This window comes from Chiloscyllium punctatum, chromosome 2, assembly GCF_047496795.1.
Source record: "Chiloscyllium punctatum isolate Juve2018m chromosome 2, sChiPun1.3, whole genome shotgun sequence".
In the NCBI taxonomy this organism is placed as follows: Eukaryota; Metazoa; Chordata; class Chondrichthyes; order Orectolobiformes; family Hemiscylliidae; genus Chiloscyllium; species Chiloscyllium punctatum.
The window spans coordinates 86,580,529-86,595,958 of record NC_092740.1 but is presented as its reverse complement, the minus strand read 5'-3'; the positions used below and the strand labels follow the sequence as shown (position 1 = coordinate 86,595,958).

Below are 15,430 nucleotides of genomic sequence, written 5' to 3'. Positions count from 1 at the left end.
AGTTAACCTTTTGGGTCAGATGATCCTTCCTCAGAACTCAACTCTGATTTCTCTTTGGGCAAAAGTGAGGACTGCAAATGCTGGAGATCAGTCAAGAGTGTGGTGCTGGAAAAGCACAGCAGGCCAGGCAGCATCTGAGGAGCAAGAAAATCGACATTTTAGGCAAAATGCCTGGCCTGCTGTGCTTTTCCGCCACCACACTCTTGACTCTGATTTCTCTTCACAGATACTGCTAGACATGCTGAGCTTTTCCAGCAATTTCAGTTTTTGTTTATGATTTACAGCATCTGCTGTACTTTCATTTTTTTAAAATTCAGAACATCTCCTTATCTGATTTAGTAGCTCCAACCTTTATCTTACCTTCTTTCCTGGTGGTTTCGAAAGATATTGTTGCTGAGATTCAACTTCAAGCTATTTGTGCAGGGTATGGACTGTGAGCCTGATCATTATTTCAAGCCTCATTTTGCAATTGTACATTACAGACACACATGTTATTGCAGTTATAACCTGGCTCAAAAATCCTGACTTCAAGTAAACCAGCTGTAAACTGTTAAGACATATATAAATTCAGTTCAACATTTAATCTAGAATTGCCCTGATGATTTTTTTAATGACACATTTTAAATAGATGGAATAGATTATTTGGAATAGATTAGAATAGGCAGAAATTTTAACTGTTAAAATCTAAAGCACATGTGAACAAATGTTGGTCAATTATGTTGCCAAACTTGTTTTTAGAAGTTCTGCATATTACTGGAATCAAAACTTGAGAACAGAACAAGGTGCCAATGTATTAGTGTGACAGAGTAATTACTTTGATGTGTTCATGTTTCACAGATCAGTGCCAGAGGATGTGGGAATGGACATTCCCTTTGGTGAGGGTGTGCTAAGTCCCTTAGCTGAAGACAGCAGACCTGGTAGGAAGAGTTTGATTAATTCATTCTGAAAATAGCAGTGTTAAGTTATGTGCTGAGAATCAGTGTCGCAATAATTATGACTCATCATTTTGTTTGTAATGAAAGTGTACTGAAAGTTGCCTTACAAAGCTCATAACTGACAGATGTGGTAAAAATGAATTGTTCAACATCACTGTATTTTCTTTAATGACAGTCCATTTAGCCCATAAGTCACCTTTACAGTCTGCATTGAAATATTTTTACAAGTTGATTTTAAAGCAAGAATGTTTTATCAAATCAATGTTGGACATTCTTGAATAATTCATTGTACATAGTACCTGGATTTCAATTTGTTGAACATTGGCAAATAAGCTTAGGCCTATACCATCTCATTTAATGTACATTCCAAATACCATTCTGTTAAATTTCACTGTAAATATTTCTTCATTGAACAATAACTTTGACACTGCCTTGGTTTGTTAAAGGCAGCTTTTATTTACACAGGACATTTTAATGTAATAAAACATCCTAAAATATAAAATAGGGCTAATATCAGACAATATTTAGTTCGAAATTCTATAAGTGGTATTTGGAGAGGTAGCAACTGCTGTGCCTAGGATCATAAACTACACAAAGTTGTATACGCAGCCTAGACCAGCACACAAACCAACCTCCCATTCATGAACTCCATCTATACTTATCGTTGCCATGGAAAGGCTGCCAACATCATCAAAGACCCCTCCCTATTCCATCAGGCAGAAGCTTAAACACGTGTTCCAGTAGGCTCGAGAACAGCTTCCTCCCTGCTGTTAGACTGCTGAATGGACCTCTCTAATTTCAAATCTAATGTTGATCTTGCTTTTGTGCACCTGTTGTGCCCATAACCTTATATCCCTGGCTTTGTCTAAGCGTTCTATGTTCTGTATGTCCTTGTATGTTAATCTGCCTGTACTGCATGTAAAACAAATCTTTTCAATGTACCTAGAGACAGATGGCACTTATAAATCAACTCAAATCAAAGGTTGAATTAGAAAGGTGGGTTTTATGGAGCATCTTAAAGTACAGACCAATGTGAACAGATTTAGGGAGTAAAATTTAGGTCCTGATCCTCAATGGCAAAGGATACAGCTGCCAGTGGCAAACTGAAGGAAATCAGACATGCTGAACAAGCCAGAATGACAGGGCTTGTAGGTGTGGAAAATGTTTCTGAACTGTGATGGAACAAAATCTTCAAGGAACTTAAACATAAAATTGAAAATTTTCAGTTTGAGGCATTGGTGCACCCTGAACCAAAATTATTTTGAAAATTTGATCTCTTGAGCCTCATGGGCATTGCTGCTTGGCCAGCTTTAATTGCACATCCCAGATTGCCCTGGAGAGGTGGCGATGGACTACCTTCTTGAACTGCTGCAGGGGTATTTGCAGATGATGTTCCCCTGTCTCTGCTGCCCTTGTACTTCTACATGAAATTGGAAGCTCCTGATTAAGGATGTTCGCCAAATGCCAGCTGTGCATCCTGTATATGCTGCTGCTGCTGAGCATCGGTGGTTTAATGACTGAATGTTTGTGGATGTGATGCCAATCAAGTGAGCTGTTTTTTCCTGGATGGTGTCAAGCTTTTTGAGAGTGTTTGGAGCTTTTGTTTAATTTGTTTGTGGCTCTTCTATTTCTTCTCACTATGTTAGGGGAAATTGGTAGATTTTGATAGGGAGATGGATTATCAGTAACTCCAATAAGTACTTGGGTTAAGAATTGCAGAGAAAGCATGGTTTTCAGAAGCTGCTGGATTTTCCCTCCTACCGTCACCTGTCCGTTCACTCCAATTGTGTAATGCTTTATCTTCCACTGCTTATATCTACCTGACCACCCCTTTACTCTCACCATTCTTCATTCGTATTCCCTTCAATTGTTTGTTCAACTGTTTTAACCTCCAGTCCACTGTGCCATGCTGTCCTCTTATTTTAAACACTACTTCCTTCAGTCCCTTCTTGCAAAGGCAGTTCAGAGGGAACCTCAACCTGAACCCGTCGTCCCCAGCTTCCTTTCCTATCTGCTTCACTTGGAGACATACTCTGTCCTCCAGACTTAACTGGATTTTTCAGAAAAGTAAATTGGAACAAGTCCTCAGCTTGAGACTTAATTTTCAATCTCCCATGCAGGGATGTTGGATGCATAAGAATAATATGCTGTCATAGTGCATCAGTTTTTCAATGCCTCAGTGATGTACTGGGAGGGTGGGGTGAACAAGGTGACTGATAACCTGTACACCTACAATTAACTTGCTATTAAACAGTCTGGAGAGGGACAAAATGATATTCTGAAATCTGAGATTGAGCACACTGGGTGAAAAATCTTTCTGCAGTGTTTTTGGAAGCACAGCAGTTGCCATGTTTATTGCTGATGAAAAGCCACACTGTCAGTAGCTACCTCCAGACTTCTGTAGTACTGCGTGCAGTTATGGTAGCCCTTTTGTAGGAAGGATATTATTAAACTGAAGAGGCTTCAGAGAAGGTTTTACTGAGGTGTTGCCGGAATTGGAGGTTTTGAGATATAAAAATAGACTAGAAAGGCTGGACCTCTTTCAATGGAGCATAGGAGGTTGAGAGGTGACCTTATTGAGCTTATAAAATTATGAAAGGCATAGATAAACTGAATCACAAGGGTCTTTTCTCTAGGGTGGGGGTGTTCAAAACTGGGGGCATATTTTTAGGTGAGAGGAGAAAGATTTAAAAAGGACATGAGGGGCAATTTCTTTAAACAATGGAATGAGATGCCAAAGAAAGTGGTGGGAACAGGCACACAAAATGTCATCACCCCAATCACATGTACAGCCCAGATTCTTGCCCTGCTCTGTAAATTGCAGTGGGTGGCAGTGAGCATATCCTGACTAAAGTGCAAACAGCTCTGCCATTGTTTCTACACACAGGTTCAAGTGGAGAATAGTTGCCTGAACAACATGGATGAATGTGGTTTCCTATTGAGAGCCCTTCTCTCTCCCAGCAATATATCCTGCTCTGTAAAGCCTCTGTTTATTTTCTAAGTCATACTGTATGTTAAGGCAAATGCATTCTAGTGTCATCTCAAAGTCCAAGATGAGCTTTCAGAAATGTATCCATACCATCACTAAAACTGTCAATTTCCATAACATCACCGAACTCTGCCTCATCCTTCATTCACCAACTGCTCAAATCGTCATCCATACTTTGGATATCTCTTGTAATGATTGCTCCATTGCTGTCCTGGCCAACATCCCATGTTTCATAAACCTGAGGTCATCTAAAGCTTTGCTGCTCGTGTCCTGGCCATCATATCCTGCTCACCCATCACCTCTGCACTCACTGGCTTCTGGTACACCAACACATTGATTTAAAAATGTCAGTCTAGTTTCAGATCATAATTTGGAGATGCTGGTGTTGGACTGGGGTGTACAAAGTTTTAAAAAATCACACAACACCAGGTTATAGTCCAACAGGTTTAATTGGAAGCATACTAGCTTTCGGAGCGACTCTCCTTCATCAGGTGATAATGGAGGGCTCAATCCTAACACAGAATTTATAGCAAAAATTTACAATGTGATGTAACTGAAATTATACATTGAAAAATTGATTGTCTGTTAAGCCTTTCATCTGTTAGAATACAGTGATAGTTTCACTTCTTTCATGTGTAAATCACAAAACCTTTTTTTTAAAGTTGCATTCTTGGGTTAGCTGTTAACAATGGTGATAGCTAGACAATATGTTGTAGGTAAAAACAATGACTGCAGATGCTGAAAATCAAATACTGGATTAGTGGTGCTGGAAGAGCACAGCAGTTCAGGCAGCATCCAACGAGCAGCGAAATCAACGTTTCAGGCAAAAGCCCTTCATCAGGAATAAAGGCAGTGAGCCTGAAGCATGGAGAGATAAGCTAGAGGAGGGTGGGGGTGGGGAGAGAGTAGAATAGAGTACAATGGGTGAGTGGGGGAGGAGATGAAGGTGATAGGTCAAGGAGGAGAGGGTGGAGTGAATAGGTGGAAAAGAAGATAGGCAGGTCGGACAAGTCAAGGAGACAGTAACTGAGCTGCAAGTTTGAAACTAGGAAGAGGTGGGGGAAGGGGAAATGAGGAAGCTGTTGAAGTCCACATTGATGCCCTGGGGTTGAAGTGTTCCGAGGCGGAAGATGAGGCGTTCTTCCTCCAGGCGTCGGGTGGTGAGGGAGCGGCGGTGAAGGAGGCCCAGGACCTCCATGTCCTCGGCAGAGTGGGAGGGGGAGTTGAAATGTTGGGCCACGGGGCGGTGTGGTTGATTGGTGCGGGTGTCTCGGAGATGTTCCCTAAAGCGCTCTGCTAGGAGGCGCCCAGTCTCCCCAATGTAGAAGAGACCACATCGGGAGCAACGGATACAATAAATGATATTGGTGGATGTGCAGGTGAAACTTTGATGGATGTGGAAGGCTCCTTTAGGGCCTTGGATAGAGGTGAGGGAGGAGGTGTGGGCACAGGTTTTACAGTTCCTGCGGTGGCAGGGGAAAGTGCCAGAATGGGAGGGTGGGTCGTGGGGGGGGTGTGGACCTGACCAGGTAGTCACGGAGGGAACGGTCTTTGCGGAAGGCGGAAAGGGGTGGGGAGGGAAATATATCCCTGGTGGTGGAGTCTTTTTGGAGGTGGCGGAAATGTCGGCGGATTTTGCCCGAAACGTTGATTTCGCTGCTCGTTGGATGCTGCCTGAACTGCTGTGCTCTTCCAGCACCACTAATCCAGTAATATGTTGTAGGTGTTGGCCCCCTGTGTTCTCTGTCTATGCCATGATGTTTAGATTGATTCTAATCTAAAAAGTGAGATAATGGAGTTTTACATAAATTCATGCAGTTTTTGAGCAAAGTACAAATTCACCCCACTAAATATCTGTGTGCATGTGGGTCTTTGTCTGTCTGTGTGTGTGTCTGTCTGGGTTGGGGGTTGAGAGTGTGAGAAAGTGTGTGTGTGTGTAGTGAGTGCAGAGTGTCTTAAGCCTGTGAGTGTCTGTGTGTGTGTGTGTGTGTGTGTGTGTGTGTGTGTGTGTGTGTAGGAGTAGGAGTATCTGTGTATGTGTGTATAGTGCAATGGTGATCACCTGTAATGTGACATGAACCCAAGGTCCCGGTTGAGGCCCTCCCTATGAGTACCGAACTTAGCTATCAGCCTCTGCTCAGCCACTTTTCTCTGCTGCCTGTCCCAAAGGCCACTTTGGAGGATGGTCACCCGAAGGTCCGAGGCTGAATGTCCTGGACCACTGAAGTGTTCCCCAACTGCGAGGGAACCCTCCTGTCTGATTGTTGTGCAGCGCCCATTCATCTGTTGTCGTAGCCTTTGCTCGGTTTCCTCAATGTACCATGCCTCCGGGCATCCTTGCCTGCAAGGTATAAGATAGACAACGTTGGCTGAGTCACACGAGTTTAACTGCTATGTACAAGGTGGGAGGTGTTCCCACGCGTAATAGTGGTATCTATGTCCACAATCTGACACGTCTTGCAGCGTCTACCGTGACAGGGTTGTATGGAGTTGTCGTGAGTTTACACATGAAAGAAGTGAAACTATCACTGTATTCTAACAGATGAAAGGCTTAACAGACAATCAATTTTTCAATGTATAATTTCAGTTACATCACACTAAATTTTTGCTATAAATTCTGTGTTAGGATTGAGCCCTCCACTATCACCTGATGAAGGAGTGTCGCTCCGAAAGCTCGTGTGCTTCCAGTTAAACCTGTTGGACTATAACCTGGTGTTGTGATTTTTAACCTAGTTTCAGATCCTTCCATATCCTGACTCTATCCCATCTTCATTACCTCCTCTAGTCCTTTATTCTTGCTGATATCTGTGCTTCTCTCATTTTGACCTTCTGAGAATCTTCCATTTTTATTGATTCATCTCTGGTTTCTTGGCTGCTGAGTACCTGGTCTATGTGGTGTAGATGATATTCCCTGCTTTTCTGTCCGTTTAACTAGATACCCTCTTCTGAAGACACTCCTTTAAATATTATCTCCATGACTTTGCATTCTTTATCTTTTTTAATACCATCTTAAGCAGTTTGGTGTCATATTTAGTTTCATAATGTGCTTGTAAAGTGCATGGGGCATTTTATTATTTTAAAGGTGCTATATGAATAAAAGTTGTTCTCTTTCAGATTTTAGTAAGTAGGAGCTGTTGGGAAGCTGAACCAAAAATAATCTTCTGTATTAGATTGTTGGAAATTAGCAGTGCATTAAATATTCTGCAAGTGTATAAATTACATACTGAGTTTTAGCTCAACAATGCTGCAACTCTGCGCAAAGAACACTGGGCCAGATCTTCCATTAAGCGCAATCCTAACATGAAGTTAATGATGGCCTACCTTTTTCCAACATTGTAGCTCGGTCTCCTGAACCCAGCCGCAGCATAAAAGTGCCACCACTAGTGAAGAGAAAGAGGCCACATTTGGAGTATTGTATGTGATTCTGGTCACCACACTACAGGGAGGATGGTGGACGCTTTCAAGAATGTGCCAAAAAGGTTTCTAGGATGTTGCCTGGATTGGCTATTTTGTGTTAGCTATAATGAGAGGTTAGACAAACTTGGATTGGTTTCACTAGAACCTCAGAGGTTTATGCCCGAAACGTCGATTCTCCTGTTCCTTGGATGCTGCCTGACCTGCTGCGCTTTTCCAGCAACACATTTTCAGCTCTGATCTCTAGCATCTGCAGTCCTCAATTTCTCCTCGTGTGTTTAGAAATGGCAACTTCAGTGACTATATGCTCATGTCTTAAAGTGCAACAACAGAAAATGTGAAGTTTTTCTCTTGTCCATAACTTTTACCAATATGCTTAATGTTTATTTTTATATTACCAGTTTTAAATCTGAGAATATGTAGAAGTCAAGATGTACAAGCTGGAGTTAAATACCTGCCGTTTTGCAGCACAAACTAAGGAGAATAGCTCTGTGGTCTGTTGCAGTAGAGAATGATCTGAAACTATCATTACTGGGTTAATGGTCCTGGAGTTTGAAAATCCTTGAGTAGGGCTGTTGGGGTTAGATCTCCTTACAGGAGGGAATTTGTTGTGATCTGAAATCACAATGGAGGCTTCTCCTGATTTCTGACTGAATTGGGCTGGAAGATGGGGCTTGTTTTACTGGTCAATTTCTAACATCTCTTAGGGAGGGAAGGTGGGGCTGTTCCATGCCCAGCAGCACCTGGAGTAAGATTTAAAGAGCTTTATGTGAAAATTTGTATATTGATGCCTGGGAGTCAGTGTTTTTATGTCTCCCTTGACCTACCCACCCACACTTTGTCTAATACGTACTGTCACTACATAAGCCTTTTGAAATTTGTCTTCTAATTTTTCTTCAAGAATCTTCAAATCTGAGGCAGAAAGAATTCTATTAGCTAGTTTGCAGATGATAGATCCTAGAGAATAGAGAACACTGTATATACTCAAACTAAATTTCCCTCCAAATAACATTGTCATCATAACATGCATTAAAGGCCAACTGTGGTCTGTCCTTGGATATTTCTTTGCATTGATAGGACTGGGAAGTAAAGTTTGTACTGCCAGTTTCTCCTTCTCAACAGCCTACTATTATTGGTTTAGCTGAATTAGGGCTATGTTAGTAAGTTGAAATCGAACTGTATGACATCTAAGATATATGTTTCAGATCGATACAATCCACTTTCAGTCACAGATGTTTGTTAGATGGTGCCTTTTGAATGTGTTATTTATGGATCTCTAGATTAAAATGGCTATTTTTAAACCCATTCTAATGCTAACATTTAAACCATAAGTGTTGATACTGTCATCATGTGCATGTGCTTAGGTAGATAGGTATCTGAACAAATATGCTGCCTCAAGTTATTTTAACAGGTGTGTAAATAATTTACTGCCAATTTTTGCGATGAGAAGTAGCATGAAGATTGACTGTGCTCTTTTGGTGTTCTCACCAAAACTGAATTTGATTGAAATTTCAAAAGTGCAGCAAATTATTATTTTATTTTGATGTGATTTAATCTCTTCTCTATTTCCGTTGATTTTAATTAGCACCACCTAATTCCCTTGACCTCAATGGAATCCACCAAGGGAAGAAAAAGCTTACAGCTCCTGATATCAGCCTTTCACTCGACCAGAGTGAAGGGTCAGTCCTGTCTGATGATAATCTTGATACCCCAGATGATCTTGACATCAATGTCGATGACCTTGAAACCCCCGATGAGGCGGATTCTCTTGAATACTCAGGGCATGGTAACGAACTGGAGTGGGAAGGTAAAAAAGTGTTATTGAACAGATTTCTAATATGCATTTTGATATTTTTGAAAATACATCTTCAACTTCTTCCAATTTTTATCAAAGCTTTTATTATTTCATCTGCTAAGGATGTGCTTTCTACTGTTTCATCACAAAGGTCACAAATGCAAAGTAGCAATGATGCAAAGTTGGGAGTCACACTGAAGTAGATTTTGCTTTATTTTTGCAGCTGTCTCCTGTTTCATGCTTTTGTCCTCATAAGAGTAATTAGATGCTATTCAGGTAGACTGTAAGGTTTTTAACTCCACTGTATTAGCTCTATATTTTAATTGCCCTATTGTACTCACTCATTTCTTGAACAATTGAGGTCTGAACAGGTTGAACTGGATCGAAGCATTTATTCAATTTCCTTTGGCATTAAAAGCTTTAAAATGCAAATGATGCTGTAGGCTTCGGAAAGCCATAGCGGATTTCACTGTCTCAGAGTCACAGTTAGGGTGCAGATGGAGGCCATTGAGTCTATTGTACCTGTACCAGCTCTCCATTTGGGGTGATAACTAACCAATGTCTTATGCAAGTTCGACATAACCTCGTTACTATTGTGTTCTACAGCCATTTACTAGCACCTCTGATACTGCATGCTCTCTCTCAATCTATCCTCACCCTTTAATGACTTATGTTCATATATACCCAAGTGTCTGCTCTTGTACACCTTGAAAAAATATTCCCTCTTCCGTTGACATTTCATGTTTTTTCTACCAAAATGTATCACCCCTCAGTCTCCACGTTGATGTTCACCTCCCTATCCAGCTGCCCCAACTTCCCTGTAATCTTTTGACGCTCCCCAGAGTACTCTCTTTGCCAAGTACACTGATTCTAAGTTTTGTATCCTCAGCAACCTTTATGGAAAATTGAGCAAGAGTGGATGAATGAACGATTGGGTGAATTTGTGAATTGGGAAAGAAAGATATTGTGAGAGATCGTGAGTGAAAGATGAAAAGATGATGCAAGAATGCAATTGAGGAAGAGAGAAGCAGTGCAAGAGGATGGGTGAGAGCGGGTGGAGAAATTATGAAAGGAAGGAGGTAGTAAGAGAAGGAGGGAAGAAAGTGATGATGGTAGGAACCGATGAATGAGGGAAAATGGTGTCAAAGTGGGTAAGGGAGAAGCGGTGTGAGGAGTGAGGGAGGGAAAGAGATAAAGAGAGATTGATGGTGTGAGGAAATGAGAGACTGAGGGAAGTTATTGTGAATGGTATGCGCTGGATTGTGAGAAGGAGACAGTGAGAGGTGAGATGTGAGGGACAGAGGGAAGGATATGAGAGAGAAAAATTGTTTGAAATAATGAGTGAGGATGGGAAGATGGTGAGAGAACAAGATTTTAAAGAGTGAAGGAGGAGGGGAGTGAGGCATGCTGTGATAAAAAAGGAGTATGCATGAGAGAGAGAGAGAGAGAGAGAGACACGGTGGCAGAAAGCGGGATGTGTAAACTCCACACTGAAACGTCAGCATCACTATGGAATTTCAAATAGCTGCTTGTCCCTCCATTTTAACTGCTGCTTTTTCAGAGAGTGCTATTTCAGTAATTTAAGCCCTTGTGCTCCCCCAAAGATCTTGCCTGCTGTCCATATGTTTCCTGTTGCAAACACTCAGAATTCTGTATTTTTCTGAGAAACTGCATGTAAATATGAGACATTGCTAATAATGTTTAGTGTTGGACTTTTTTTCTGAAGCCTAATGGAGGGTATCCATCTTTGTCGTGTAGGAAACATAATTTAATGTTTGTTGTCTTTTATTTAATTGTACTGGTGATTTAAAAGTATTCTGTTTTTTTTTCAATGTTCAGAAATGTTTTGCAGTCATTATAGAAGGGCCCCAAATTTGGCTGGTAAACTATCTTGGAAATTTATCATCTGAAATCAAAGAAATTTTTGTGTTTACTGAGAATACAAAGGAGCCTTTTATTCAGTGACAGCTTGCAGTATAAAATGGATCAGTGCCTCTCATGCAGAAAGTAGCAGGAAGTCTGGAAAGAGAGATCCACATTAATAATTACACACATCACTGAAAAAAAATGTTCAATGGTGAAAAGAATTGATATGCAAACTTGAGAGTGAATTCTGTTTTTGTTCTAATAGTGTTCAGAATATTTGGAAACATTTTTGTTATTGTCCTAAGGTAATCAAATATGACAATCACAAGTGAGAGAAAATAATTTATATCCTGAATATGATTGGTCTGTGCCTCACATCATTCTACATTATTTTTCAGTTCTTTGGTCACTATTTAAGTTCCCTTTTAAGATGAATGAATATTTATTTGAAACAAAATCTTCATCACCTTTATTAATTTCTATTTTGGTAATTGTTTGTACGTCTCAATCAAATAAATGTAATATTAAAAATGTTCATACAGCTGTAAACCCTCTTTTACTTGCCCAGACTGAGGCCAGTGAAGTCATGGATCCAAAACCATTTTAGGATATTTTCTGAATCTGAGTAGACATCATTTCATATGGTCTGACTAAAACTCTCCTTCACAGGGATCAAGTTGCCTGGATTTCTAGGGCTGGTTTGCCAATAGTAAGGAATCTTTATTCCAGGTCTGTTGGAATAATGGTTCCAGGCAGTCGATATGCAGTTTAGTCATGTCTTAAACTGTACTGGGTGTCTGTTCTAATAGCAGTTCATGATTGATTAATACTTCCCCTCTTTATTGCTGACTGGTGCAGGATGTAACCTACAAAGTGTAACAAGTAAAATTGTGTGGGAAATAATGATCTTTACCATTCCCAAAACTGTATTATAAGTTTGTGGTTAAACCTTGAACAGTGTACTAACAGGAATTTTGGCCCATGGATTGTGTGTCAGCTGTGGCTCAGTTTGTAGTGCTCTTGCCTGTGAACCACACAGTCTCAGGCTCAAGTACCACAGCAGGAGTTGTGCACATATTAACCTAGACTGACTCTCAGTATGGCACTGTGTAAGAGGTATCGCCCTTCGAATGAGATGCTAAATTGACACTGCATCCACTTGTTTAGGTGGATGTAAAAGATCCCGTGACAAGGGAGTTATCCTTGGTGTCCTATCTATCCCTTAACCAGCATCACAAATAAGCAGATTCTCTATTTATTATTGTATTGAATCTTCTGAATGTGGTTCAGTGTTGGTTGAATATGCATGTTATTTTCTGTGATTCTGACACAACTAAAACAGAAGGATTCACTTGCCTATTTTAGCAAGTCACTAACTGTGGCTGTTTTTATTATTTTATATTTTTAATTGTGATTTCAAAATGGTTGAGTAAAGAGGAAACTTAAATTACAAATATTTTTTCAACACACCCATATGGAACTACCAAGCAGAATAAATTGTCATGCAGTGACTATGTTGTTGTGGTTCTGTTCGCCGAGTTGGGCGAACAAAACCACAACAACAAGCACCCGAGCTACAAATCTCCTCCCAAACTTTGAATTGACTATGTATTACTGACTTGCCTTGTTTTGTGCTAATGACTTATTTCTGTTTGTCTGCTCACACAGAACTTGGCTTATGCACAAAGCTAATTAGAAGGAGAGGGTTGGTGTGTATTAGGGAGATGATGCAGAACTTTTTGACTTGTCAAAAAAAATAGGCTTCTGGGCCATGCAAACGGTGACTTTAGTTGGGAGCACTCCTTTACAATAACAATTCACTTTGAGTCACAGAGATGTACAGCATGGAAACAGACCCTTCAGTCCAACTCATCCATGTCAATCAGATATCCCAACCTAATCTAGTCCCATTTGCCAGCACTTGACCCATATTCCTCTAAACCCTTCCTATTCACATAGCCAACCAGATGTTTGCAATTGTACCAGACTACACTACTTCCTCTGGCAGCTCATTCCATCCACACACCCACCCTCTCTGTGAAAAAGCTGTCCCTTAGGTCCCTTTTATACCTTTCCCCTCTCACCCTAAACCTATGCCCTCTAGTTCTGGACTCCCCCACCCCAGGGAAAAGATTTTGTCTATTTATCTTATCCATGCCCCTCATGATTTTATAAACCTCTATGAGGTCTCCCCTCAGCCTATTCAGCATCTCCCTATAGCTCAAATCCTCCAACCCTGGCAAAATCCTTGTAAATCTTTTCTGAACCCTTTCAAGTTTCACAACAGCATCCTGATAGGAAGGAGATCAGAATTGCACACAATATTCCAAAAGTGGCCTCACCAATGTCCTGTACAGCCACAACATAATCTCCCAACTCCTATACTCAATGTGCTGACCAGTAAAGGAATGCATACCGAATGCTGCCTTCACTATCCAAACTATCTGCGACTCTACTTTCAAGGAGCTATGAATCTGGGCTCCAAGGTCTCTTTGTTCAGCAGCACTCTCTAGGACTTTACCATTAAGTGTATAAGTCCTGCTCTGATTTGCTTTCCCAAAATGCAGCATCCCACATTTATTTAAACTCCATCTGCCACTCCTTAGCCCATTGGCCCATCTGATCAAGATCCTGTTGTAATCTGAGGTACATCTCCAATTTTGGTGTCATCTGCAAACTTACTCACTGTACCTCTTATGTTCATATCCAAATCATTTACATAATGATGAAAAGTAGTGGACCCAGCACCAATCGTTGTGGCACTCCACTGGTCACAGGCCTCTGGTCTGAAAAACAACCCTCCACCACCACCCTCTATCTTCTATCTTTGAGGCAGTTCTGTCTCCAAATGGCTAGTTCTCCCCTTATTCCATAAGACCTAACCTTGCTAACTATCTCCCATGGGGAACCTTGTCAAACACCTTACTGAAGTCCATATAAATCACATCTACCACGCTGCCCTTATTAATCTTTGTTATTTTTTCAAAAAGGTACGTGATATAATACTGAGTCTCTGTGGGTAAAGGTACGCCTTGTTCTTCCACAAGACCACAAGTAATTGACCAAGTTTACTATTTGTTTTTCCCCACGGTGACTGACCTGTCCACTGCTGACTGATTACCCTGGTGATGGGAAGAAGCTCAAGTGCTCACTAAAAGGAGCTGGGGCAGGAAGGCCGCTTATGAACCATTTCTCCCCAGATTTAATCAGTGCAAAGAGCAGCAAAACAGTGTGGGCCCCACCCAGAGCCACCTCCATAATCACATCTCGGGCAGACATTATTTCAACCCATGTTGTGGAATTTATACATTGAAAGAAACAATTGTCCTAATCAGGAGAAATTGAAGATGGCAGATACTGGAGATCAGAAGCAAAATGTGTGGTGTTGGAAAAGCACAGTCGGTCAGGCAGTATCCGAGGAGTAGGAGAATCGACATTTCGAGCATCCCTGGGACAAAACGCACTAAACAATCCCAACACCCTGTGGCCAACACATCAAAGCCCTCTCCCACTCCACCAAGGACATGCAAGTCCTGGCCTCCTCCAATGGCAAACTCTAGGCACCCGATGCCTGGTGGAAGAGCGCCTCATCTTCTGCCTCAGCACCCTCCAACCACATTGGATCAATGTTGATTTCACCAGTTTCCTCATTTCGCATCCCACCTCACCCCACCTTATCCCAAATCTAACCTTCCAAGTTGGCACTGCCCTCTTGAAGTGTTCTACCCATCCATCTTCCTTTCCACCTATCTGCTCTACCTTCCTCTCTGACCTACTACCATCACCCCCACCTTCATCTACCTATCACATTCCCAGCTATCTTTCCCACCCCTCCCCCACCCAGCTCTCCCACCCCCATTTATCCTGGACCACACCCTCATTCCTGATGAAGATGTCCTGCTCGAAACGTTGACTCTGCTGCTCCTTGGATGCTACCTGATCAACTGTGCTTTTCTAGCATCAGTCCAAATTGCAGTTCTTCTTTCGCACTCTTGCTGTGCTTCTCTGGTTTTACTCCCATGCATGGATACTCTCTTGTTATTGTTACTACCTCTGTCAGTTCACCTTCTTTATTAAGTAATATGGTTTGTCCATCCTGCACAATATATACGGCAGAGTTCTGAGGAGGGGGTCACTAGTCCCTGAACGTTGACTCTGATTTCTCTCCGTAGATAATGCCAGACCTGCTAAGCTTTTCCAGCAATTTCTGTTTTTGTTTCTGATTTCCAACATCTGCAGTTATTTTGGTTTTTAATACATAAAGCTAATTCTTTTTAGAGTTAGTTCCAACTAGTGGTGAAAAATGAGCCCATCTGTCTCAACCTGAATAATCTGATGTCTAAATCAGATCGGTCTGTAGTACTGTCAGGTAATCACTAATCAGCTCTGAAATATTTGTCGATGGGAGGTGTGAATCTTTCTACTCTGCCT

General features: G+C 41.3%; 1 protein-coding gene across 6 annotated transcripts in view; it reads left to right on the top strand.

Moving 5' to 3' along the window:
* Positions 1-15,430, top strand: part of LOC140486271 (protein prune homolog 2-like) — a 417,027-nt gene that overhangs the window by 335,420 nt on the left and 66,177 nt on the right. For all 6 annotated transcript variants that reach the window (XM_072585194.1, XM_072585201.1, XM_072585229.1 and 3 more), the window contains 2 exons: positions 838-917; positions 8,924-9,145. In XM_072585194.1, coding sequence (XP_072441295.1) covers positions 838-917; positions 8,924-9,145 — 302 coding nt within the window. The remainder of the gene's footprint in view (positions 1-837; positions 918-8,923; positions 9,146-15,430) is intronic.